The sequence below is a fragment of the Pristis pectinata genome, chromosome 32, assembly GCF_009764475.1.
Source record: "Pristis pectinata isolate sPriPec2 chromosome 32, sPriPec2.1.pri, whole genome shotgun sequence".
NCBI lineage: Eukaryota > Metazoa > Chordata > Chondrichthyes > Rhinopristiformes > Pristidae > Pristis > Pristis pectinata.
Window position 1 is genome coordinate 12,183,568 of NC_067436.1, and position 27,436 is coordinate 12,211,003.

Sequence of the window (27,436 nt, forward strand, 5' to 3'; positions counted from 1 at the left end):
ACATAGAACACAGAACAGTACAGCACAGGAACAGGCCCTTCAGACCACAATGTTGTGCTGAACTAATTAAGCTAATGACACCAATCCCTTCTGCCTACACAATGTTCATATCCTTCCATTCTCTGCATATACATGTGCCTATCTAAGAGCCTCTTAAATGCCTCTATTGTATCTGCCTCCACCACCCTAGTAGGCATCCACCACTCTCTGTGTAAAGAACTTGCTCTGCACATTACCCTTTCCTTTGAACTTTCCCCTTCTCACCTTAAATGCATGCCCTCTAGCATTAGCCCTCTTTACCTGAGGGAAGTGGTTAGGTCCACCTGTAACACTGAGGAAATACTTGGATGAGCACTTGAAATGTAGTGGTACAGAAGCTTACGATCGAGTGGGGAAAAGTGGGATTAGTATAGTTAGTCCTTCATTGCCAGTATGGACATGGTGAGCTGAAGGGCCTGTTTCCATGCTGTATCACATCTTTGACTATCATGATGGACTCTCTCCATCGCTGATTTGCTCTTAAAAGCAAACTCTTTGACAAAACACTTGCTCTCCACTCTACACTGATGCCAATTTCTGTCAGCTAACATTCCTCTGAAATTCCCTGGGGTCACTTTACTACATTAAAGGTATTGTATGACTGTAGCATGTCGTATGTGAAATATGCTATAGGTTGTTTGCCCAATCAGTTGCTGAATGAAACAAATCATCCCTTTTAATTAAGTTTAGCTAGGGCCACAGTTAACAAAGAAAACTGTAGAACATTTTAATCTGGGGTAGTTGGAGTGTTGCATTGAAAAAACTGTTAGCAAACTTTGAGAGGACAGGGAAATATAATCTTGGTTACAATGATGTCATGGTTACAGTGATGTCACGGTTACAATAATGTCATGCAGAAGTTTTTTTATTCTTATTCTGGGAACTGGGCATCACATTTCAATGCAGGCATCTATTCCCAATCTCTATCTTGCCTGGTGAAGGTGAGGATGAACTCCTTTTTGTTACCAGGACTGGAGGGTTTGAGTTATAAGGAGAGACTGGATAGGCTGGGACTTTTTTCCCCGGAGTGAAGGAGGCAGAGGGGTGGCCTTATAGAGGTTTATAAAATCAAGAGGGGCTTGCATATGATGCATGGTCAGCGTCTTTTTCCCAGAGTAGATGAGTCTAAAGTTAGAAAGCATAGGTTTAAGGTGAGAGGGGAAAGTTTTGAAGGGACAACTTTTCCAAACAGAGGACATATGGAACAAGCTGCCAGAGGAAGTGACAGAGGCAAGTATAATTACAACGTTTAAAAGATATCTAGAAAGGTACATTGATAGGACATGGGCCAAATGCAGGCAAATGGCATTAGCTCAGTTAGGCAACTTGGTCGGCAGGGATGAGTTGGGCCGAAGGGCCTGTTTCCGTGCTGTACAACTCTGTGACTCTATGACGTTGCATTCCTTCTGGAGAAGGGTCGTATTCTGCGTGGAAGTCGGTGACCAGTGGTGTACCTCAGGGATCTGTACTGGGACCCTTGCTCTCTGTGATTTTTGTAAATGACCTGGATGAGGAAGTGGAGGGGTGGGTTAGTAAGTTTGCGGATGACACAAAGATTGGGGGTGTTGTGGATAGTTTGGAGGGCTGTCAGAGGTTACAGAGGGACATAGATAGGATGCAGAGTTGGGCTGAGAAGTGGCAGATGCAGTTCAACCCAGATAAGTGTGAAGTGGTTCATTTTGGTAGGTCAAATATGATGGCAGAATATAGTCTTAATGGTAGGACTCTTGGCAGTGTGGAGGATCAGAGGGATCTTGGGGTCCGAGTCTATAGGACGCTCAAAGTGGCTGCGCAGGTTGACTCTGTGGTTAAGAAAGCATATGGTGTATTGTCCTTCATCAATCAGGGAATTGAATTTAGGAGCCGAGAAGTATTGTTGCAGCTATATAGGTCCCTGGTCAGACCCCACGGAGTACTGTGCTCAGTGCTGGTCGCCTCAATACAGGAAGGATGTGGAAGCCATAGAAAGGGTGCAGAGGAGATTTACTAGGATGCTGCCTGGAATGTGGAGCATGCCTTATGAAAGTAGGTTGGGGGAACTCGGCCTTTTCTCCTTGGAGCGACGGAAGATGAGGGGGGACCTGATAGAGGTATATAAGATGATGAGAGGTATTGATTGGGTAGATAATCAAAGGATTTTCCCCAGGGCTGAAATGGTGGCCACAAGAGGACATAGGTTTAAGGTGCTGGGGAGTAGGTATAGAGGAGATGTCAGGGGTAAGTTTTTTACTCAGAGAGTGGTGAATGTGTGGAATGGGCTGCCGGCAATGGTGGTGGAGGCGGATACGATAGGGTCTTTTAAGAGACTGTTGGATAGGTACATGGAGCTTAGAAAAATAGAGGGCTATGGGTAAGCCTAGTAATTTCTCGAGTAGGGACATGTTCAGCACAGCTTTGTGGGCCGAAGGGCCTGAATTGTGCTGTAGTTTTTCTATGTTCCTATGTTCTATGCTGTTGGGGAGAGATTTCCAGGACTTAGACCCAATGATGATGAAGGAACAATGATATATTTTCAGGTTAAGGTGGTGTGCAACTTGCAGAGGGGAACCTGCAGGTGTTGTCCAACTTGGTAGTAGGGTGGCACGGTGCCTTATAGCTCCAGGGATCTGGGTTCGATCCTGACCTTGGGTGCTGTCTGTCTGGAGTTTGTGTTCTCTCTGTGCCACGTGAGTTTCCTACGGGTGATCTAGATTCATCCCAAGTCCCAAAGAAGTGCTACTGGGTTAATTGTCTGCTGTAAATTGCCTCTAGGTGTAAGTTAATGACAAAAAGAATCAAAGAGCAGTTACGGGTTTATACAGCATGGAAACAGTTCCTTCAGCCCAACTCATCCATGCTGACCAAGATGCCCATCTGAGTGGGTCACATTTGCCTGCATCTAGCCCACATCCATCTAGGCCTTTTCTACCCATGTACCTGTCTAAAAGAGGGTCAGCAGCTTTAAATTCCTTGGCGTTAACACATCGGACAACCTGTCCTGGGCCCAGCACATAGATGCAATCACAAGGAAGGCATGCCAGCATTTCTGCTTTCTTGGAAGGTTGAGGAGGTTCAGCTTGTCAACGAACACTCTAACAAACATCTACAGATGTACTGTTGAAAGTATCTTGACTGGTTGCATTAAGGTCTGGTACGGCAATTTGAAGGTGCAGGAATGCAAGAAGCTGCAGAGAGTAGTGGACTTTGCCTAATACATCATGGGCACATCCCTCCCCACCATCAGTAGTATCTACAGGAGACACTGCCTCAAGAAGGCAACATCCATTATCAAAGATCCCCACCATGGGGGTCATGGCATCTTCTCACAGTTACCCTCGGGCAGGAGGTACAGAAGCCTGAAGTCCCACACCACCAGGTTCAACAACAGCTACTTCTCTTCAACTATTTGGTTCTTGAACTAACCTGCACAATCCTAATGACTACCTTAGGACAGCAATACTATGACCACTTTGCACTATAATGAACATTTTTGTTGTTCTAACCGTGTCCTTTCCTGTATAATTTCTGTTTTTCTTGTGAATGCTGCTTATCTGAAGTTATGTGCCTGTGATGCTGCTGCAAGTAAGTTTTTCATTGCACCTGTGCACACATGTACTTGTGCATATGACAATAAACTCGACTTTGATTTTAACTTTGAAGTGTCTTTTAAGTTGATGGGCCTGTGTGGGGGAGAATAAGTTTCAGGCATATAAGGCAATGGGCAAGTTAGGGCAGTGCATCCTGAAGGTGCCACAGATTGTGCCTACAGTATGCCACAGAGCAACTGTGATCTTCAATGTGGTTTCTTCTAAGGAAACTACCAAGTAAGGTCGAATTACAGAGGTCAAGGTCTAATTACAGGGATCTTCACATTCCTTTTCCCTTCTGTGTTTTTTTCAGTGATGGAAATGTGACCATTTTAACCCTGGCCAAGTCTTTGAAAGAATTGACAATGACTGGCGAGTTACTAGAGCACAGTAAGATCACGCAGGAAGCCACAGAATGTATGACCAGAGTAGTTCAGTCCAAGCCTGACGCCAGTAGGCTCACTGATTTTTTTTAAGAAAAAAGGATTTCCTGTGCTCCCCCTGCCCATTTATTCCTGTAATGTAAAGAGATTTATACTGATTAAGAAGGTTTTTAATAAATTAGCACTGTGATATCTGATTTCACATTTCACAAATGCACTAATGAGAATATTAATTATGGAAGGCCTGAAGAAATATGATATTATTTTATCAGTCAAAGAAAATCAGCTCACCGCCTCAATCAAGTCTAAGGATTTATTTCAGTACATTTGATTTTATAATGAATGAAATGATTCCTTTTAAAACTAATTAATATCTGAACATGCCAATTTAAATCTTGTATTGTCGCTGTGACTACATTGGAACAATTACCCCCTCTTGTGGTAATGAAAAGAATCATCACTGTTCGGGCACTAAGACTATTTTTCTCTGTACAACAAAACATTCCCTTAAAACTCAAATGTCACCTGTTAACACTTATGCCCATTGTCAGATCTCACACTTCAATCAACAACATGTTTGCCAGACAAAAAAATGTTTGGTTGGCAAGACAGATCTGTTATTAATTATTATTATTAGTTACAATATTAACATTAATAGTGATATTGATCATTAATTATATTAATAAATTAATATTACTATGATCACAACCTGCAATTATAAAACACTCTTACTACGAGGGGTTAAACAGGAATGTTATGATGCTAAAATCATAAACTGCAGATGCCATAACTGAAATAAAAATCAGAAAATGCTGAAATACCCAGCAGGCTGAACAGTATCTGGCGAAGGGTCTTTGACCTGCAATATTAACTCTGTATCTCCTGCCACAGATGCTGCCTGACCCACTGAGTATTTCCAGCATTTGCTGTTTACTTTATGATACTGAATCACATTAGGTAACAGGGTAGGGCTAGTGTTTGAGAAGTGCCTGAAAGTGGTGAAGAGGTTTCAGGAAGGAATTCCAGAGCTTTGGGTCTTGGCAGCTGAAGGTTTTGTTCCCGTCAATGAGGGATGATTAAGAGACCAGCCTTCTGAATCGCAGAGGGTTGTGGGGCGGAGAAGATGGCAGAGAGAGAAAGAAATAGGGTGCGAGAGAGAGAGAGAGGGACAGAGAGGCAGAGAGAGAGAGAGAGATAGACAGAGAGAGAGAGAGAGAGAGATAGAGAGAGAGAGAGGCAGACAGACAGAGAGAGAGACAAAGACAAAGAGGCAGACAGACAGAGAGAGACAGAGAGAGAGAGACAGACAGAGAGAGAGAGACAAAGACAGAGACAAAGATAAAGAGGCAGAGAGAGAGAGGGAGAGACAGAGACAAAGACAGAGAAAGATAAAGAGACAGAAACAGAGAGAGAGAGAGAGACTTGAAAACAAAAATGAAAATCATAAAATTGTGAAGTCGGAAACCAGGCAAACCAGGTGAAAGGTGAACAATATATGACGACTGAAACTTTGGGCAGCATTTAATGCATTAGCTGACTTCAAGAGAGCTTTCATGACGTTGTCCGGAGGATCATTAGTGACTTCACCCCAGGATTCCCAGTACAGATTTACACCCTACTGCCTGAAATTGTCAGTGAAGGTACACCCAGAAACACATAAAACACACAGAGAGGCAGACTGATTCTTCAGTAATGCTCAAAGATAATCAAAAGAAGAGAAAGAGGTTATGCATAAATCAGAAATCAAGCATACCTTTGAAATGGTTTTAAATGAGCAAACATATTAAATATAACACAAAACAACTTGCAGTTAAAGACAGACATTATTCCCTGTATCAAACGCATTGTCACCTCCTGCTTAATCTCTGCTGGGACTAACTCTAAATAATCTGTTCAGGTTGTCATACTGAAGTGCAGCCTTCCAGAAGGGTCACTGTTTTGTCAGGGAATGACGGTGTTGGCACCACCTTGTGGGAAAATCTCTACATTGCACAGAGAACTCTTTCGAGATACTGTGGGTTAAAAGGGGCAATGCTACCTCAGGGGGGAAATGTTCCAGCAGCATCAATTTCACTCAGTTCTCCCCTTGCCTTGCCATGTGAGTCTAGAACACACAGATTCTTTTAAGGGAACTCGAACGGGCGATTGTGTCAAAGGATCATCAGCAGTGGAGCCAGTTTCCTGAAGGCATGGAGGCTTTTCAATGTTAGAAACAGAGAAAATAGAAGCAGGTGTAGGTCAATCAGCCCTTCCACCATGCTCCACATTCAACACAATGGATGATTACTTATCTCAATACCATATTTGTGCTCTCTCACCACACCTTCATGCCTTTTGAATCCAGGATTCTCCACCGTAAAAACTGATACTCCTGAACCCTCAGGACTTCGATTGTGCTGGACTAGTAGATTTTCTGGAATATTGGATGTTGTTCCAACACCCTTTTAATTCACTTTTTTTTATATTTTATGCAGTGGTAGAATAAATCTTCCACTGAACCTTGTAGGTTTAAAGGGAGCCCGGGAAACAGGATCACAGTGAGTTTAAAGGGAGAGCAGTCTGCTTACTGGGAGAATGTGAAATGGGACTGCGCTGAGTTTACTGGGAACACAGGAAGCAGTCGAGGTGAGTTTACTGGAAGCATAGGAAAAGTGGCTGTGGTGAGTTTTCTGGGAATATGGGAAATGGGGCTGTGGTGAGTTTACTGGGAATATGGGAAATGGGCTGTGGTGAATTTACTGGGAATATGGGAAATTGGCTGTGATGAGTTTACTGGGAATATGGGAAATGGGGCTGTGGTGAGTTTACTGGGAATATGGGAAATGGGCTGTGTTGAGTTTACTGGGAATATGGGAAATGGGCTGTGGTGAATTTACTGGGAATATGGGAAATGGGCTGTGTTGAGTTTACTGGGAATATGGGAAATGGGTTGTGGTGAGTTTACTGGGAATATGGGAAATGGGCTGTGGTGAGTTTATAGGGTGCATGGGAAATGGGGTCTTGGTGTGTTCAAAGGGAGCAAGGGAAACAATGGCAACAAACAATCCACTGGAGGAACTCAGTGGGTCGAGCAGCATCTGTGAGTGGAAAGGAATTGTCGACATTTTGAGTCAAAACCCTGCATCAGGACTGAGAGTGGAGAGGGGAGATGGCCAGTTCTCCTCTTTATACATCACTCACATAGTTACATATACTACTCTGTTTCTTTCCATTTGAAAGAGAAGAGTGAAACTAGTTTAGCATCATTTAAAAGTTCACGCATTTAACTAATTTAGTGAGTTTCAATTCTTTTTGATTTTTGTATTCAAACTGGTGTTAATCCTGGACGTTCAACCAGTGTTAAAAACCAGTTGCTGGCAGGATGTACAGATGTTAAACATGATGATGCTGGAGGAACTCAGCAGGCCAGGCAGCATCCATGGAGAAAAGCAGGCGGTCAACGTTCCTCCAGCAGCTCATTTTTTGCTCCAGGTTCCAGCTGCAGCTTCTTGTGTTTCCACTCAACCAGTGCTGTTGGTGAAGCATCCCTCTCCAGACGTTGTAGGTGTCACTTCAGTTATGTTCTGTATCAAGTCTTCTTCAAAAATTGTAAGACTCACTTCAGGAGAACATTCAAGCTCACCATCTCCCTCACTCTCTTGGGTAGGTTGCGCTGAGATCAAATGGTCCACCTGAATTATTCTGACTTGCTCATCTGCTCTAACAATTCTTGGAACCGTATCTTACTACCATCACTCCAATATCTCTGGAGATCTCTGCACACAATCCTTATCATGTAATCTGAACTTCCTCAAGTGTTGTGAGACTTAATTTGTTTCGACTGCCTTTCTTCAGCCTTCCCTGTCAGTTTTAGCTGAGCCAGACTCAGCCGTGTCCTGACTCTCCTGTGCACCGGTATTCCAGCAGGACCGTAGCAGTTGTAGAGTAGAGCATCAGTCGGTAGTTCAGAAGATCCGTGGGCTGATGCTTTATGGTAAGACCTGATGTACCCTGCATGACTTGTTCTTCCGTACCTCTTTCACTGTACATACTGATCTCCCCGCTTCTCTGTTTGAATCTGGTTGATGTGAAATGATATTTAAATCTGTTTGAATCTGGTTGATGTGAAATGATGTTTAAATCTGTTTAGCTTTACAAACTGAAATAAATAAAATTGCAAACTATTATCCAATGCAATGCCTCCTAGAAGATCATGCATTGCAACTATGGATCTGAGCTCTTCTGTAATACATTTTGTGATGGTGCAATATTTCACTTGCTTTACTTCAATCCATTGTGTCCACCAACACCGACAAGTTGTCTGCACTTTTCTCACAGTAGACCCACTGGGACAGCCTCATGGGCACTTCCAGGTTTGGGCCGGAGGTTGCAGCCTGCAGTCTGGAGAGATGGTGGCTCACTCTACAAGATGCTTACACTGGGCCAACAAACAAAGCACCAGTTGCTGCTTTCATGGTAACAATGCTCAAACCCTTTGAGTGAATGTCCTCTATCACTCTGCTTTGTAGTTCTCTGGTTATAACTAAACTACAGCTCTGACTTGAGGGCAGATCATTAATGTGTGATGGAAAGCCTTTATCTTCTCATCCAAACCAGTCCGGCCACTTGAAGGTCAATGACAGATGGCTAGTCTTTTGGACAATGAAAGATGGTTAGTCTCTTCTTGTTGGAGATGATCATTGGTGGCATGAATGGTATTTGCTTCTTATTAGCCCATGAACATAATCCAGACTTTGCTGCTTGCAGGATGGATGAGCTTATTGGCTGAGCAGTTGCAAATGAAGTCGAGCATTCTGCAATCATCTCAATCTTTCAATCATCATTAGTTAAGTTTCAATTCTGACGGGAAGTTCAATAGGGATGCTACAGCACACACAACCCCTGTGTTACGAAGAGGTGGGGGAGATAAGGGCTTGAATTCCTGGAAAACGGTCCATATCGCGATTTTCTGTAATGCAATGCCGTGTCATCTGCGCATGTGTTAAGAAACTTGAGTTGTAGGCAAATTGTGTGTTGATTTATTTACTTTTTTTCACAGACATTCTGTGAGAGTGAATTTTATTCCATCTCTCAAATTTTTGGGTAGTGATTCGTGAGGGTTAATTTCCATAACCCAAATGGCTGTAACGCGGGGGAGGGGGGGGGTCCCTTGTATCATATATCAGGTATGGAAACCACTAGAATGGTTTCTCTGATATTTTATAACCACCTTAAGTTGGGCTTGATACCCTCAATATTATTCTTCTTCAGTCGTCCTGAAGAACCCTTTCATGAGAACTTGCAGTGTGTTGGGTACCTGAGTGCATGACCTGGGCTGGTGTTCCAATGTGGTACTGAGGTCATCCTTTGATGAATCATTAACTGAGGCCTCCTCTGCCCATCCAAGTGCTTGTTTATTTGCAGTTGGGTTTAGGACTCTGATGGGATCTCAAATGGAATGATGGATCTTCTTGTCAACCTACTTTACCTCAGAGATAAAGCTGCCAGTGAATCAACAAAGGGCCAGACCAGACTTGATCTGACCCATCGCTCTGCTCCATTCTAGACTGACAACCACATGACTCCCAACGACCTCGAGTCTCGGTTCCAGGGCTGTCCCACGACCAGAGTGTGCCACGCCTGAGGACCAAGCCTCTAGATGATGCGTCCTGAAACCCCACCCCCAACACTGCCCTGATGGTTATTGACAGCTCGTGTCATCAAAGGCCTCTACCCCCCTTCCAAATGTTTGATATTCAAAAGCTGATTGAAATTAATTTAAAGGATTACAAAAAATGATACATTTATGACTCTACGACTCTATTGGAAGCACATTAACCTACCAATAACTAACTTAACATAATGAGAAATCTAAACATAAAAAATGTAGCCAAATCTACCTCGTTAATGGGGGTCAGTGACCCCATGCAAACACTGTGGCTGGTGGGGTCAGGTGTGAAGTGCCTCTGGCTCCTCAGCTCTGGAAGATACAGAATGCCTTTGGTCTCAGTGGTGAGTCCAAGAGTGGAAGAGAGAGGTGCTGGCATTTGATCTCCACTCACTCTGTACTTCTACACCACAGAGTACAAATGTGGAACCCCAGAACATAGTGATGCACGCAGTCCTGATAGTTGGTAGTTGACACTTTGAGATCCTCCCAATAAAGCTGTCCTATGTCATTTCCAAAAATCATCATTCGGGGTTGTGACAATCATAAAATGTCTTTATAATTCGTGTTCAGTTACGACAAGGACAGAAAGTCCATTTGTACAAGGTGAGAGGGGAAATATTTAACAGGGATCTGAGGGGCAACTTCTTCATGCAGAAGGTGGTACGTATATGGAATGGCAGATATAATAACATTTAAAAGACATTTGGGTAAGTGTCCTTTAAATGTTATTATTGATAGGAAAGGTTTAGAGAGGTATGAGCCAAATATGGGCAAAAGGGACTAACTTAGATGGACACATTGGTTGGTGAGGAAGAGATTGGCTGAAGGGCCTGTTTCCGTGCTGCATTGCACCATCACTTTATCTGCTTTGCAGGTGTTGTGTGATATTGGTAACATTAAGAAGCAGATATATGAACCTCCAGTGCATGGTCTATATTAACAGCTGCAGAGTAAATACCAATGCCCATGTTCTCCACATAAACTTATTCTGCTGTACTTCACACCTCCTTCCAGCAGTGGCACTGTAGCCCCTCAGAGTTTACCCATCCACTTCCTCAAGATCACATTTCTGAGGTTTGTTAATGAAGATACCAAATCAAAGTTGTACATAAAGTTAAGAACAGAGTGTATCATTTTAAAATAATGAAGTCCATCTGAGTGCCCTCAACCTAATGTAGCCTCATTTCTAATCCTGACTGACACAAACTCAACACCTGGCATAGCACCCCAGAAGTAGCAATGATAGCCTCAATAGGGTTGAAAATACCCACAATTAGATGTTAGTATACCTGTGCTAATGTGTTGATACTTAATGCCACCCAGTAGGATTTTAATCCTGGTGGGGCCATTTGGATCATCACTGACACAAACAAACTGCTAGGACGGAAGCTCTTTATCTTGCAATCACTCCTCCTGAATAACCCTCAGCAATTCTCCCACTCTCACACACTCAGATGCATGCACAAGCACTCACACACTGGCACACGTGGGCGCAGGTGTGCGCACAAGGATATTCGCATTCCACCGCAAAACAGCTGCCAGATGTTGTGCACAGGGCACTGGTTATATGTGGAAACATTTCTAAAATATGCACACAGAAATAATTTTTAAATGCTATGCATTGCGAAGGGAGAAGGTTTTTAAATGCTGTGGAAGAAGATTGCTCTGTCAAAATTTGGAAAACCGTGCACATTATTTGACACAGTTTCCTACATTACAGTGCCAATGGAGAATGGGTGTGAACTGTCTAAAGTCCTTGGCCAGGGCTACGTGACTTGGGGGCATAGAAATTGCCACTCAATGATTACTGGAACAAGGAAAGAACCAGGGCTATGCTGCCATAACTACCCTCGAGACAACAAAACCCCTTTTAACCAACTACTGCCAAGAAGGGGAAACATCATAAGACATGCCGGAGGGACCATAACAAAGCAACCTCAAGTGATCTTCTAAAGAGAACATCATCAGCCATAAAGCTCCCTCAAACAGCATCATCCCCATTCTCTATTCCTGATTAATTGAAAGACAATGCAATATTGATCAGAATTCACTGTGCTCTTCACGTAGAAAGAGTACAGTTTCATTCTTTTTTGCTTAATCCCAAACTACCGTTATAAAAATGAGGCAATTTTAATTATGTCCGTATTTTCTTTTAAGTGCTTAGTCTGACATTCACATTACTGGAAGGCTGGAGTGAGTGAGTAATTCTTTTTGCCTGCAGCCCTGCGTAACCATGTAAACAGCAACCTGTTCCATGCTCTCTCAATGGTGGGATGTCTACCTGGTTAGGAGCGTGTGAAGGTCAGTATGGTCGGTTAGCGTCTTTTGGTCGTTTCAGTTGTACTTTTAGCCTCTTCATTCCAATCTGAAAGCCGTTCATAGCCTGAATAGCAGCCTGAGCACTGGTAGGATTGTCAAAACTCACAAAGCCTGGAAATAGCAAAAGATACATTTCAGAATGATGAAAGCTACTGACTGCCTAGTTCCCAGGTCCCGTGAAGCATGGTCAGGGGCTTGGGCACAAACGTCAATCACATCCTCAGTTTAAAGCTCCGACCTCTCACTGCCTTGGTCTACTGACCCTCACACCATTGTTCCAGGGTGTGGAGGTGTCACACTCCATGATGCGCAATGCAATGTGCGGGACTGGAGGGGAGGGGCTTATATTCTCACCACCTCTTTCCCAATGGGTACACAATACCTCTCTTGAGAAAGGAAAGCTTGCACAGGTGGACTGCCCCTTTAAAGGCTCCACAGTGCTTGGTATGAGGGAGAGGGGTGATAGGACATTTAATTGCTTGGTTTGTTGGATAGGAAAGGCTTAGAGGGATTTGGGACAAACACAAGCAAATAGGACTAGCTTAGATAGGCATCTTGGCTGGCATGGAAGAGTTGGGCCGAAGGGCCTATTTTCACGCTGTATTACTCTATGATTCTATGTTGGGAGAGTGGGGGAGGGTTAATAAATCCTACCATGGTGACAACACTTCAGAAACTGAGTCGAACCTTCTTACACACCCCTGCCACTGCTCTATAGCCTCATCTTAAGTTGCAGGGAACAATAAGCTTGCTTGCTCTGACTTTTTCTTAAATATCTTTCCTTTAAAGTATACCTGTTCACTGATAATTCCCTACTAGTTTGATGGTTTATGTGACACATACTTCGTGTCCGCCGGATTCTCAATTAGTTGTTCAGTCCGGTTCTGCATCATTCCAGAGGAGGTGAAAATCAAAAGGGGGTATCTTGAACAAATGGAGCAATTAAACCCCACAATTGCCCTGGGTACATTTCTGGTTTCCAATTACAGAAATTCAATCTTTAATATTGTAAAATATTCCATAATGCTTTATGCAGGCACTAAACAGAATCTGATGCCAAACCATAAGAAGAGATGTTAGAGCAGATGTTTGACCAAGGAAGTAGGGATTTTAGAAGTTCTGGAATAGAGGGGGAGAGGAGGAGAGAGAGAAGCAGACAGATAGAGAGTGAGGGTTAGAGAGGGAGAGTGGGAGAGTGGGGGAGGGAGAGAGAGAGAAAGAGATAGACAGGCAGACAGATTGTAGAGAAGGAATTGTAAAACAGGGCCTTAGCAACTGAGGACATGGTCATCAATGGTGAAGCATGTGCTGATATCTTGGATCATCACAGAGGTGTGGATACACTGGGATTTGAAAACGAGGGTGAGAAATTTATGAAGATGTTGTTGCTTGAGGAAGACATGAGGTAATGGAGTTTGTACGACTCAAGTGTAAAATGTAGGAAGCAGGCCAGGATTAGATCAGAGAGGTTAAATATTAAATATTAATACAAAGGCATGAAAGTTTACGAAGGCATGAAAGTTTCAGCTGCAGGGGCAGGTGATGTGGTGGAGATGGCATTGGTTGCTTGATGATACCACAAATACGAAGTGTGAAGCTGATCTTGAGTCCAATACAACAAGGATCAAACTGTGCTCTGGAAATCAGATCAGGTTGAGAATAATTTGCAGAATCTCTTGCGTCTCTGAGAATGGTCTGGTTCATTTTTGGGCAGGGAACAGAAAGGAGTTGGTAGAGAATGACCAAGAGTTTATGGCAGAATTTGAAGACAATACCCTTTTCATAATTGAAGGAAATATCTAATCATCCAATGCTCCACATTGAACGAACAGTCTGACATGGAGGGGAGGGGTGGAGAGGCAAGAAGGATGTCAGTGGGTTAGAGTTGAGGTTCCTTATGAGGAAAAGGTTGTGTTTTTGAGTGGTTTATTGTGGGGCCCCTCATGGTTACATTCACTTCTGGTCACCATACTACAGGAAAGGTGGACAGGGTGCAGGAGATTAATGGGGACGTTGCCAGGACTGGGAAATTGTAACTATGAGGAAAGGTTGGATTGGAACTTTTGAACAGAGGAAGATGAGGAGAAACTTAGCCAAGGTGTATAAAATCATGAAAGTCCCAGACAGAGTAAGTAGGAAAGACCTTTCTTCAATAGCAGAGAGGTCATAAAACATTATTGGTGGATGGATTAGGAGGGAGATAAGGAATGATGTTTTTCACCCATCGGGGTCAACCACTGGACTGAATGCCTTCCTTTTGAGTCATTTAGTTTTGTTATGATTGTATTTTTACCAAACTGCCGTCACAAGATGTTGGTGATGTTGGCTGAGGGATAAATGTTGAACACAACACTAGGATCAAAACCCATGCTTTTGATCAGAATCTCTGCTTGGAGTCTTTTATGCCCTCCTGAGAGAGCAGACAGGCTCATCTGAAAGATAGATCTCCAGCAGCGTAGCACTCCTGCAGTACTCCACTGGAACAATGGCCTAGGTTTTGTGCTTAAATCTTCAGAGCGCCATTCACAACACAACACAAGAGACAAAACTGTTGTCATTGGAACACAGCGAGCACCTAATTTCCCCTCACCATACAGATCAAGCGTCAACTCCATCAGGGGTGCCAACATTATTATGACTCAATCTTTTTGTTCAGCAATCAACTTTACGGAGGCAACAACAACTAGTGAATGTAACAACGATGTGCTAAGCCTTTCCATGGGTGAGCTTTCAAGGCAAAAATATGGTTGCTCTGGGGAGATATGAGACAAGGAGACCCAAAGCTTGGTCAAAGAGTCTGGCTTTAACAGGAGCCCTGGTCGGTGAAAGTACAGCTGACGATAATGGCGCAGTGTCCGAGGGGTCTAAATTAGATATCAGAGAGTCATGGGACAGAGAATCAGATTCAAATTCAGATACACATACACCAGGCTGCAATGAAAGTTCTTGCCTGCGTAAAGCTCATAGATGTCAATGTCTTGTTTTCATTTGTTCTTGATGGACATGTCTCTAATAATGCCAGTCATAGTTAACAGGAACAGAGTGTTGTTCATTTTCTGTCTCTAAGTACTGACCTAAACGGGATTGTGGAATAGTTTTATTGAGCTCACTAGGGCAGGAGCAGGTGTACAGCATCAAAAGGAGAGAGTTTGTATTCTATCATAGTTAAGAACTGAATGATGCATTTTGTCTTCCCACGGGATGTGAATGCCACTGGCAAGGTTAGTATACACCACTGATTGAACTGAATAGCTCGCTAAGTGTGTTTACAGGCTAGTTAGGGCTGGAGAATGTCCTCCCCTGAACCAACAATCCAAATTACCATCATTATAAATGTAACGTTTAAGGTGTCATTTTGACAGTGAGTTGGCATATATATACACATATATAGATATATATACACGGTGTCTTTAAGAACTGGTTTGAATCATGCGGTATGACTCTTGAAACATTGTTGCACCCAGTCACTGCAGTGTATTGCCTTCAATAAAGGATATTCTTTTCTTAGCTCTATTTACCTACACAGGCAAGCAGCAATGCAAGGTACCTATGAAGGCTGCATTGGCGTTGAGTTTGGGAGTTGCTACTGAAGAGAGTAGCAAGACAGTAAGTTAACACAAGGGAAATGGAGACTGGGTTCTCTAAGAGATGACAGCAGGCAATATTCATGTCAGAGATGTCAGCTGCAACAGAATTAAGGCATTCACCCTGTAAATAGAACAAGTGGGAATGTTCCACTGAGTAAAGAATATTGTCTGGGGAAGAGGGATAGTAGAGAAACATAGCGATGTGCTAGACATTGATGCTGGTGGTAGAGATGGAGATGGGTGAGATGAGAGTGAGTCTACTAACACCACGAACTGTAGACAAGGTCTCATCTGAGGATAAAGTGAGAGCCACAGAGGGATATTTTAACCCAACACCATCAGATGTTTCCTTGAGTTACAAGTCAACCATGCAACCCTGAACCAGTTTCCAAATGCAGGGTCAGGTTGATGTCACAGGCAGAAAGGTGCAATTTCTATACCTTTCCAAATCAACCATTGCAGAATTGCTAAGGGCTTGGAGGTGAAGTAATTCAGATGAAACTCTTTAATGTGGTGGACCTAATGTTCGTGGTACCTGTAGTGTGCAGGTGATGCTAAGCAGCACGTAGCATAGAGATGGTGCTTCATAACTTGGGGCATGATTCCAAGGTAAAGCAGGGAACAAGCCCACAGAAATGTTAATGATGATGCAGCATTCTTCTGTGCTGCTGAGTCACACAGGTACTACCAACTGGATATGGCAGGAATCCAGCAGGTCACATCGGTGTAAAAAGTAGGGGTCTTATTTGGATGCTTTGGTAGCCAGCCAGTGTCACAATATCCCATTCAAGTGGCAAGGTAGTACAATTGCCACAAGGTCCCTGATGAAGGGAACTGCCAGTAAGGATGGTCATCCCTGCAGGGCTCACATATAAGTGGGGGCAAGATCATCAAACAATCCCACTTGGATACCACACTCCTCAGATAATGAGGAGATGGAAATGGGAATGCTTAACAGCATCCATTGTACTCCCAGGAAACTTGATAAGGACAGTACATTTAAAACCAGTTTGTTGACTGAAGAAGCAACAATGAGTATGCACATCAAGGCAAGTCAACTTGTGATAAGCCAGGATATGCATTTGAAATATTTCATTGGAATGGAGCAAAATAGTGTTGGCCACTTATGATGGAAGGTTCAGAGAGATAAATAAACCTCTGGGTCTCTGGGAGAGAAAGACAAATCCAGCTACTGCCATGGTTACAGGCTATGACGTGCACCAGTGACCATGGGAGTCGATTGGATGGAGTCACTCACATGGAGAGACCGTGTGTTTGAAACGATCGCTGCCTCGGGCAGTGGGAAAATCCATGGGGACTCACTCATGTTTGTGGGTTTCACAGGCAGCTTAGTGGGCAGGTGGGAGGTGTTAAGGGGGCCTTGTCATTGGCAGACCAGGGTTATAGACTGCAGCTTGAATGAGATAGCTGTAGGAAATGGTGGTTCTAAGGCTAAAATGCTTCTACTAGGGGCAGTAAGAGAAAGAATAATCCAAGATGAGAGTGCAGTGGAAACAGGCTGCCTGCTCCACAGGGCAGCTATAGTGAATAAGGAGCAGGTAGCAATGCAGACTGATTTGTATCTTCGAGAGATAGCACCATTCCAATCTGGAGGCAGTTCCAAAGCTCTGAAGATTGTATGAAAGGCATCGACTTATTAAAGCCACCCCAATGCAATATAGAAACGAGACGGCCTGAAAACAGTCACGTCACAATTGAAAATCTTGGCAACAATCCAGAAGGGAAAAGTCTGACGACAGCCCATCAGGCAGCCATTGAGATCCACTGGGAAGGGATAAAGCAAGGTCTTCAGAGGATGAGGCAAAGCAATAATTTGGCAGGTACTTGTGTGCTTGGTACACTGGGAGAACTGTAGAAAGCTCTTATGGGACCTGCCTGAGTTTATTTCAGCATTTTTGGCATCTGCAGTATTTTGCTTTTGTCTATGGCACTAAATGATATCTTGAACTCTGAGTTCACAGTGAGAGTGGGCAAAGAGCAGAAGGCATTCTTGACAGTATGGATTCACAGTGATGACTACCAGTAAGGCTCACCATTGCTCAACGAGTAAAGTCGCTATTGTGATATAATGGCAGTGTAATACAAGGACAAAAGGTAATAATGACCAACCTTGTGGTTGAGAAACTGGACCAACAAAGTGGTCACCCAGTTCATGATGATGTTGTTCCAGAGGGAAAGTTTATCTAACTCCAGGGCCATGTGGGAGACAGTCCATTGTGAGTAACCAGAGTTTAAGGTGTCACTTTGACAGTGAGTTGGCATTTTCAGAACTGCAGAACTATTCACAAACCTTGGAGGCAAGCTGCTCAGAGGAAGAGTCGATAATCTGAACAGTGGGAGAGGGCCAGCTCACGGAAGTTTTAGGACAACTGTTGTGTCACCACAAGGAAGCAATAGGCTCAGCATGGGGGCTTCGACAAGGGCATATTGATAGGGTCTGTACAATTCAATGCAGGCAAAGAAGCAGGGACTGGGAGAGATTTCAGTGAATACAAGACTTGTTACTGACAGAATTGTTGAATCAAACACAGATTGAGTTGGAAGCTTTGAGAGAGAGTGGCATTCCAATAGGTGACAGTTCCAAAGCTCTGAAGATCCCATTAAACAGGCATAGACTTATTAATGCCAGACCAATACAGTGGAGTCTGAATGCAACAAGACAGACTAAAAACAGTCATGTCAGAGTTGAAAGCCTTGACAACAATCCAGAAAGGCAAGGTCAGGGAAGATGACTTTGTTGATTCAAATGTGACAGTAGGAAACAAGAAAAGTCCAGTGTCTACAATGAGTGGGAGGCAGGATCCAAGATGGTACAAACACAGGTACACAACAATGGAAAGCTTTAAGAAGCAACTAAAGCAGAGCTTATTCATAGCATGAGGTAAGTACCAAATGCAATGCATATTTTTAACTACTGTCATAATAATAATTATTGGACTTCGTATTGTTTTATGTAAACCATGATGTGTGTACAGAGGAAACCAAGGAGGTAACGATCCAGAATACCCATTCCCAATGTATGCAAAGCCATGAAGAAATTATGTAGAGGAGGTGATTGTACAGGCCAAGATGTGAGACCAGATGAGGTCTACTTGGGGAATTATCTACTTCAGAGATTTCAATTGCAATTTGGAGTGGAGTTCAGTGAATGAAAAGAGGAAGAGGTTTTGCAAATTCATAATTGGTTGAGTTTATAACCATATAAAAATGTAAATTGTTAAATAACTGTGCAAATAGCTTAATTGACTGAATGGATATATTTCATTTTTAAAGGGGAAACAATGTAGTGTATTTATGGATGATGGGTCCCTTTAAGAACCAGTTTGCACTATAACCCTTAATACATTGGAGACACAAGATACTGCAGATGCTGGAATCTGGAGCAACAGAACCGAGGTGCTGGAGGTGAGGGGGAGGGGTGGGGCTAGAGCTGACAATCAGTAGGTGGATTCAGGTGAGGAGGGGTTGATTGGCAGATGGAGTCAGGTGGAGGAGGGAGGGATGGAGATAGTGATAGAAGCTGGGAGGTGATAGGTGGAGACAGCAAAGGGCTGCACATTATGGAATCTGATAAGAAAGGAAGGGAAAGAGTCCATTAACTGTCCATTTCCCTCCGTGGATGCTGCTTGACCTGCTGTGTTTCTCCAGCAGCTTGTTTTTGCCCTTAACACATTGTCGTACACCGCAAGTTAATTGAGTTACTGCCATCAATAAAGAATGTTCTGTTCATGCCTTTTTCTCTTATTGTTTATTTATGCAAGTAGCAATACAGATGAAACTACAGAGACCTCAATAACTATTTATTTTATTACAAACATATTTAATTGAATTTAAATTATGCAACTGCCATTGTGAGATTTAAACTCACATCTTCAGGTTTAATAGTCTAGGCCACAAGATACTCGTCCAGTAAACTACCCAAATAAACTACCCAACAAAAAGTAGCAAGAACTAGAACATAATTCTTCAATGACATAATGAGCTAAACCTGTCCTTGCTCTCATTTGTTAACCTCTGCTTCTGAAATTTAATGTTATTTGCCAAAAGGTATCAGATTTCAAAAGCTGAGTGAAATGCGCATATATTAAAATATCATGAGATTATGACATGCAATAGAAGTGGAATTTCTACCTCAAAACCCTAACCTACATGACTTACTGAATGATTTTTCCATTTCCAGGTTACTGATCATCTACTTCATCTAAAGTGAGATCAAAAATTTCCATCAAAAATGAGATGAAAAGCAGCCAAAAGAATCAAGGACCCCACCCACCCCTGGTCATTCTCTCTTCTCCCCACTCTTCCCATCGGGCAGAAGACACAGAAGCTCAAGAATATGTACCAGCAGGCTCAAGAACAGCTTCTATCCCGCTGTTATAAGACTCTTGAATGGACCTCTTGTACGATAAAGATGAACTCTTGATCTCTCAATCTACCTCATCATGGCCCTTGCACTTTATTTATCTGCCTGCACTGCACTTTCTCTGTAACTGTAACACTATATTCTACATTCTGTTACTGTTTTCCTTTTGTAATATCTTGATGTACTTATGTATGGAATGGTCTGTCCGGATGGCAGGCAAACAAGCTTTTCACTGTATCTTGGTACATGTGACAATAATAAACCAATTACCCAACAAAAGCTGGTGAAAGACAATATCCAAAGGCCCAGGATAAGACTGATGTGGGTCTATGGGTGACCTGGGCCTTCAATCCCATAAAGTTTTTGATAATAAAGGAAAGTTGTCAGGGCTGGTATATATACTGTAAGGATACCCTAACAACTGAGGGCACCTTGGGTAGGACCTTGATACATTGTTGTACTGGATTGTGCTGCTTGGCTGAACATTACTGCCTTCAATAAACCAATGTTCTATTGGAATCTCTGCCTTTGCTTTGCAAGTAGCCACACAAAGAGCCTAAAGAGACTATCAATATGTCAAACTACAAGACACACACATAGAAGCTTTGCTGCTTGTTTATTGTTCCTGGCAAGTCCCTGCTGTTCTCATACAACAATATTGTCGAAGCAACATTACAACAGAGGCAGCAGAAGATATCCATCACTGCCTCAAGAAGGGGCAACATACATTTCCTTTTCATTGAGGATAACTAAAGAAAAACGAGGAAATGAAATGACCCAATGGACATTGGACCATGATTCTGCTATTCATTGTTAGAGATTATGACATTTTAAAGGCATTTTGGGTTTTCTTTGTTATTAGCCAATCCTTCCATTGATTGCAGATTCCCATTATAAGCCAGGCGTTCAAAAAGATGTTGGGCGGGCTCTCTGTGGAGTACGACCCACAGACATTGTTGGGTTTTGTATACACATAGTCTATTTTCAAGCTTGCACAGTCATTCAATACTAGCTAGTTGCGGAACTCAGCAAGGGCAGGTGTTCAGTAACAGTGGACATCTGGGAGATCAAATCACATTCACTGCTGTGGAAAGTTTATGAATCTTTCAGGAGAAGCTTCACACATCATGGCCATATGTCCGACAGTTCAACACATTAACTGTAATCCTATGTTTCATATGTTGAATTAGAGCTTTATTAAAAGTATAATTTACATTCATATGAAGTATCCTAAAATAATTTACAGCCAACTTAATACAAGTGAAGTGCAATCATTATATTAGCATTGGAAATAAGAGTCATAGAGACTTACAGCACAGAAACAGGCCCTTCGGCCCAACTGGTCTATGCTGACCAAGATGCCCATCCAAGCTAGCCTTATTTGTCTGTGTTTGGTCCATATCCCTCTAAACCTTTCCTATCCATGTACCTGTTCAACTGTATTTTGAAAGTTGTTAATGTACCTGCCTTAACCACTTCCTCTGGCAGCTCATTACATATATGGACCTGTATAAAAAATGTTGCCCCTCAACTTATATTAAATCCTTCCCCTCTCACCTTAAACCTATGTCCTCCAGTTCTTGGTTCTCCAACCCTGGGAAAAAGACTGTGTGCATTCACCCTATCTATGTCCCTCTTAATTTTATACACCTCTATAAGATCACCCCTCACTCTCCTATGCTTCAGCAATGTACTTGCACACAGAAAGATCCCACAAAGAACAATGTGAATATCATCCGCTGGTAATTGAGTAGGGCAATATTATTTTACCTTACATGTTACAAGATGGTCAGAGTGGGAAAGAGGTGTTTAGAGAGATATGTGTAGATACAAATTACAGAGGTAAATGGGGAAAAAGAGAGACAGGGTTAAAATTTTGGCATGAAAAAGAGATAAATTAGTGAGGGAACTTCAGCTAGTGAGAAGGTAAGATGACTGAGATAGAAAAAAGAAAGATGTTGAAGTGAGTTGTAGAAACTGGGGAGAGTTGATGGAAATGTGGGGAAAATACAATGGGATTAGTGCAAGATTAGTGTAAATGGATGTTTGATGGGCAACACAGACTCCATTGTCCAAAGGGCCTGTTTCTGTGCTCCATGGCGGTATGATTCTAAAATGCGAAGAAAACACAGAGGAGATTAATGGGAGGAGACTCCATCAATAGCTATGCCCATGACCACACTGGTCTTACCCTATCAGAGCTATTCCCTTCACCCTATCCCTACCTCCTCTACCCTTTCTGCAGCTTTAATACTAACTTGTTTTCTTCTTGTTTCCCAGTTCTGCTGGAGGGACTTCGACCTGAACATTAACTCTGCTCCTCTCTCTATAGATGCTGAGTGACCTAATGTGGGGTGCCGCTGCAGCGGTTCCAAACACCGGCGCAAATGAGGTTTGATTCAGAGAAGTCCAGGTGCTCAAGGACAAAATGGAATACACTGCCGTTCTCCGACAGCTGACAGACAAACTAAGTTTATGCACCCAGGGAATTAATTCAGGACTGTATGCATATTTCAGACATGAAATGGCAAGTGACATTTTCCATGACCTGACCCCGTGAATAAAGCATTGCCATCATTTTGCGGTCAAAGCTACTGAAAATTCAGAGCTGAGTGAGATGGAGATATCTAACAGGGTGACTGACAGCTCATTTTAACTAGTCAGAGACTCTCTGTACTTAGCTGCATGAATTATCAGTCCCCTTGGCTGGCGTTTATAGATTAAATCACACAAGACCAAGTCACAATGCAGCTATGGGTAGCAGACATGGTAATGTTACCCTTTGAGCTGCATCTCAATATCAGCTCTCAAAGTGCAAGTTGTTTTTTTTCCAAATTATTCATCAAAATTGTTTGGGGTAAGCTTAAAGGGGCATCAGCACTTTTGCTTCCAGATGGCCTCAACTAGTGGTTTTATCTTCTCCTAACTCTGCTTCTGAGATGCGTTGTTAGATGCTCATCAAGGTCACTTTGCAGTCAACTTCAAATGCACCGACCTCTGGGAAAATCTTCATAAAATGGTCCCATCCAAAGAGCCAATCATTACTTTGCTTTCAGTGCTAACTTCATCATCCCGTGCACTTTCAGTACATTCTGGGTTTTGCATGGATGGTCAGAGAAGAATGTACTGTTCTTGAACTGAGTGTAGGGTGGGTTTACGTTATGTGGAGCAAATGCGGAAACCAGTGCGGTTTTGCCCAAGACTTAAAAGATTAAGGGTTGCTTTTGTCGAGGTTTTAAGGAGAACTTACAGGGCATTTTGAAGGAATCTTGCTGCTGGTTTAGGACCATGAAGAATAATCTAAAATAAAATGTGGCCAGGAGTTGAAGGAGTGAAATTAGAAAACACTTCCACAAAGATAATCTGGTGGAAACATGGAAATGTGCAACAGTTCAAATGGGGCTTGGAATCAACATCATCAATCTGAAACGTCAACTCTGCTTCTCTCCCCACAGATGCTGCCTGACCTGCTGAGTGTTTCCAGTTTCCTCTGCTTTAATTTCAAACTTTCAGTGTCACTGCTTTTGTAAAAAACTAGGAATATTCTTCCACAAATACAATTGAGGCAAGGTCAATAGTGAACTTTAAATCTGCGATTGATAGACATTTATTAACCAAAGTTAGTAAACCATATGGGCCAATGACAGATTTCAGAAGTCAAGTAACATATCAGTTGGTGAACAGCATAACATATATGGGTGGTTGGGGAGGTTACTAAATAATGTGGACCAGTTCCTGTATTCTGATGATTCATATCTTTATCAAAGCTATCTTCATCATGGAATAGAAGTTATATTGTGATGTACTTCCAGGCCTAACCTGGGCTAATAATCTTGGGTAATGGGGTAATTACCTGAAATTAATCTCAGGTAACCTGCCCACAAACTGGCACTCTGGCCCTAACCCTAATGTATGGGGATGCTGGATTGAAGTTTCTGACATTCGCTTGATGCCAATCACAATAAGATGTCTCTGTATTACTGCATTACAGAACTAAAGCAATATGCTCTCCTGCTGACACACAGGAAGACTATTATACATATTTCTGTTGCTAAAATCCTACAACTATCATTGGGAAGACTCCTAGCAGTAAACACCCTTGGGAATGCTGCTTCCTCAGAGTAACTTTGGCTGAATTTGAGCCTGGACGCTCCTAATGAGATTTCCACCAGTCATTGGAATCAGGGTGGGAGAAGTCCCAAAGGCACGTATTAATGATTCAGGTAAAGATACCATAGTTGTAGGTGCACTGATCGCCTCCATTACATTTTCATGCATACTCCTTATATGCAAGGAACTTCATTTATAAAACCTGCAACAAGCCGATCATACAGACTCACTGGAAAGTGCAGTGAAAAAAACTATAGGCTTCTTTTTAAGATTGCCACACCCAAGATACTGGGCATGCTCAGAACTATACACAGTCTTAAAGAGGAAATGCACGCAATGTTCTGAAAGTGGAAGTACACATAAGTGCCCTTGAAAAAAACATACTGTCACAACAACACTGACAAATCTGTCCTAATAGTTATAATTCTTTTACAAAGCCTAGTTTGGACACATTTCAAAATGAGCCACACACTGCCATTTACATACTGAGAGTATTGTTTTCCCACACCCTCCTTTGCTGAAGATGCAAGTCTTCTTAGAACAAAGACTCCCTCCTGTTCCTCTAGTTATCCCATTGCCAATTGTTAAGCATGAATCCTCGGGCCACATGACAGGGATTAACAGCAAATTTCCTGATCAGAATGGTGCCCCGGTGTTACCATTCTCCAAAAACATCATTGTCATCGGCTTGGAGTTGATGCTTAATGGCCTCAAACTGATTATTTGCTGGAAAAAATGTTTATATGTTTATCTCTAACTGGTCAGGTCACCAGTCATTAACACTTCTTACAAGTTGTTTTACCCAGTTAGGACTTGGATTAATAACTAATGAGTTGGTTTAGTTATATTGAACATTGAACAGTACAGCACAGGAACAGGCCCTTCGGCCCACAATGTCTGTGCCGAACACAATGCCAAGTTAAACTAAATCTCTTCTTCCTGCACGTGATCCATATCCCTCCATTCCCGGCATATTCATGTGTCTATCTAAAAGCTTCTTAAACACCACTATCGTATCTGCTTCCACCACTACCCGTTCCAGGCACCTACCAACCTCTGTGTAAAAAACTTGCCCCGCACATCTCCCTTAAACTTTCCCCCTATCACCTTAATTGCATGTCCTCTAGTATTTGACATTTCTAGTTGGGCGCTGATGGACAGCCCCTTGAGCACACACCAGTTACTGGCAACACCAAGTAACTTCCACATCATCAGCCCTGAATTAACCTTCTTGCTGTTGGCATTCATTAAGGTGAAGACAGAATAATCTGCCATAGAATGAATTGACTTAGATGTGCACAGTGGGATCCCACAACAAAGCAGTGAAACATATAGACAGCTCATCTGTTTTTGGTGGCACTGTTTTCATGATGGCATCTCCGAGCAAAGCCAGCAAGCAGAAAGTATTCCACACCCAATCAGTTTAACATTTCCCCTCTGATAACACAGCATATCTTTCCATACTACCCTCAACTAACAGTACGGGTCTCAAGCTCAAGATTCCAGAGTGGGAATTTTAACTGGAGGATGGTGTGGAATGACACTGCACAAGCTGATCATTTCTTCTTTGAGTTAAAGTCAATGAAGAATAATATAGGATAATTTATAAAGAGTAACTAGTGAGATGTTGCTCCTCAAGTGGATCTGAATTCTAACAGTTAAGAGTCCAAGGAAACTCAACCAAACCAAGCCAACTCTACTCATTTTGGCCCAGTCAACTCAAGCTAAGTCTATTCATTATGGTCTCGAGATACCCAGTCCAGCCAAGTGAACAGAAGGCCGTTAGCATTGTGAGACTGAAGCCCCGAATTTCTGACAGCCCATATCTATGTCTAACTGTGTTCTGCAAATGTTCCTCAACATCAGGAAGGTAAAGTCAACTGCAACAGATATTCCACTATTGCTGGTTAGCAGTCTTTAAGATTATCGAACAAGAACATTTCTATTCAGAAAATGTCCAGCAGACAAGGATTCAAACTGCTTCACAGAGAATGACTAACAAGCACAGCATGATTCCACAAAAAGTAGCAGGCACTTTTGGTGGAAGTGTTATCACAGGAAGAGCTCTTCTCAGGATGAACTCTCTGCTCATGGTGTCTTGGTATCTTTAAAACTCAACATGCCAGGTGCCCTACTGATGGCAAGTTCTGTGACCCTTTACTCATTGAGGTTTGAGGTGAATGTCGAAGTTAAGTTCAGGTGCAACCTTCCAAGACAATGGGAAAAGAAACAGTACTGATCTCAGTCATTGATGCTGGTTTCAAACCCAGGGTATCTGAGATAAAAATGTGTTGCTCGTCTAACACCTAAAATTATCACATTGGATTGTTGTATTTTTCAAAAATTGTGTACTACAAATATTTAAGGATTTACCAATTGAAACATTTTTCTACGAACTATGGTGTCAAGTTGAGCTGTGCCTGTGTTGTGCACTGAATTTTTCCAATCCTGTGCTATACTGTCGACAGCACTCATTGTGCTTACTCTGACTAACCTGATAGGTGCATCTCTGTCCTGCCCCCTCGCCAAATGCTTAATGCTGATTGATGAGAATTTGCAATTGATATTCCATTACATAGAGCAACAGTGCTCAGGAGACCGTGGTATTTGTTGAGCCACCTGACAACTGCATTAGGAGATTGGACTGTAAAATTGCAATACATTGCGTGAACACTTATAAGATTTTTTTATTTGTCACATGTACATCGAAACACACAGTGAAATGCATCTTTGCGTAAAATGTTCTGGGGGCAGCCCACTAGTGCCACCATGCTTCTGGCGCCAACATAGCATGCCCACAACTTCCTAACCCGTACGTCTTTGGAATGTGGGAGTAACCGGAGCACCCGGAGGAAACCCACGCAGTCATGGGGAGAACATACAAACTCCTTACAGACAGCGGCCGGAATTGAACCTGGGTCACTGACTCTGTAAGAGCGTTACACTAACCCCTACACTACCGTGCCTGCCCGTTAAAATAAAGCCCATTGCCATGTCATTGCTTTCCAGCAATGCAAACTTGTGGCACCATTGATCATATATTGTAAAGAGGTTTAAGTTATAATACAGATAAGGTAAGCATCGTATATCAGGTAACACTGTGCCTCATTGTAATATCTACTTCTTCACAACAGTTTTATAAAACTTTTACTCAGAGGGCAGGGGTTAAAGCTTTCAGGAAATTTGTCCCATTTGTGCAGAGGCACATCTGCCTTTGCCGTGGTGATTAATTACCACCACTTACTGAGAAGTCCTGTGTATGCATTTATGGATAAATTAACAATTACTGTTGCTGCTCGGCTTAATGAGGACAATGTCAGTCTGAGTTCAGAATTCTAACATCAATACAAACAACAATTAGCATAGAAACACACGACAAGGGAAGGTGGGGCTCTGTT

The 27,436-nt window shown here is 42.6% G+C and overlaps 1 protein-coding gene across 6 annotated transcripts in view; it reads right to left on the reverse strand.

The window, feature by feature from the left end:
• celf6 (CUGBP Elav-like family member 6) overlaps positions 1-27,436 on the reverse strand; it is an 830,275-nt gene that overhangs the window by 44,087 nt on the left and 758,752 nt on the right. For 4 of the 6 annotated variants that reach the window (XM_052042318.1, XM_052042317.1, XM_052042316.1 and 1 more), the window contains exon 12: positions 11,920-12,068. The exons of the other annotated variants lie outside the window; for them this stretch is intronic. In XM_052042318.1, coding sequence (XP_051898278.1) covers positions 11,941-12,068 — 128 coding nt within the window. In that variant the 3' untranslated portion in view covers positions 11,920-11,940. The remainder of the gene's footprint in view (positions 1-11,919; positions 12,069-27,436) is intronic. 6 annotated transcript variants of the gene reach the window in all.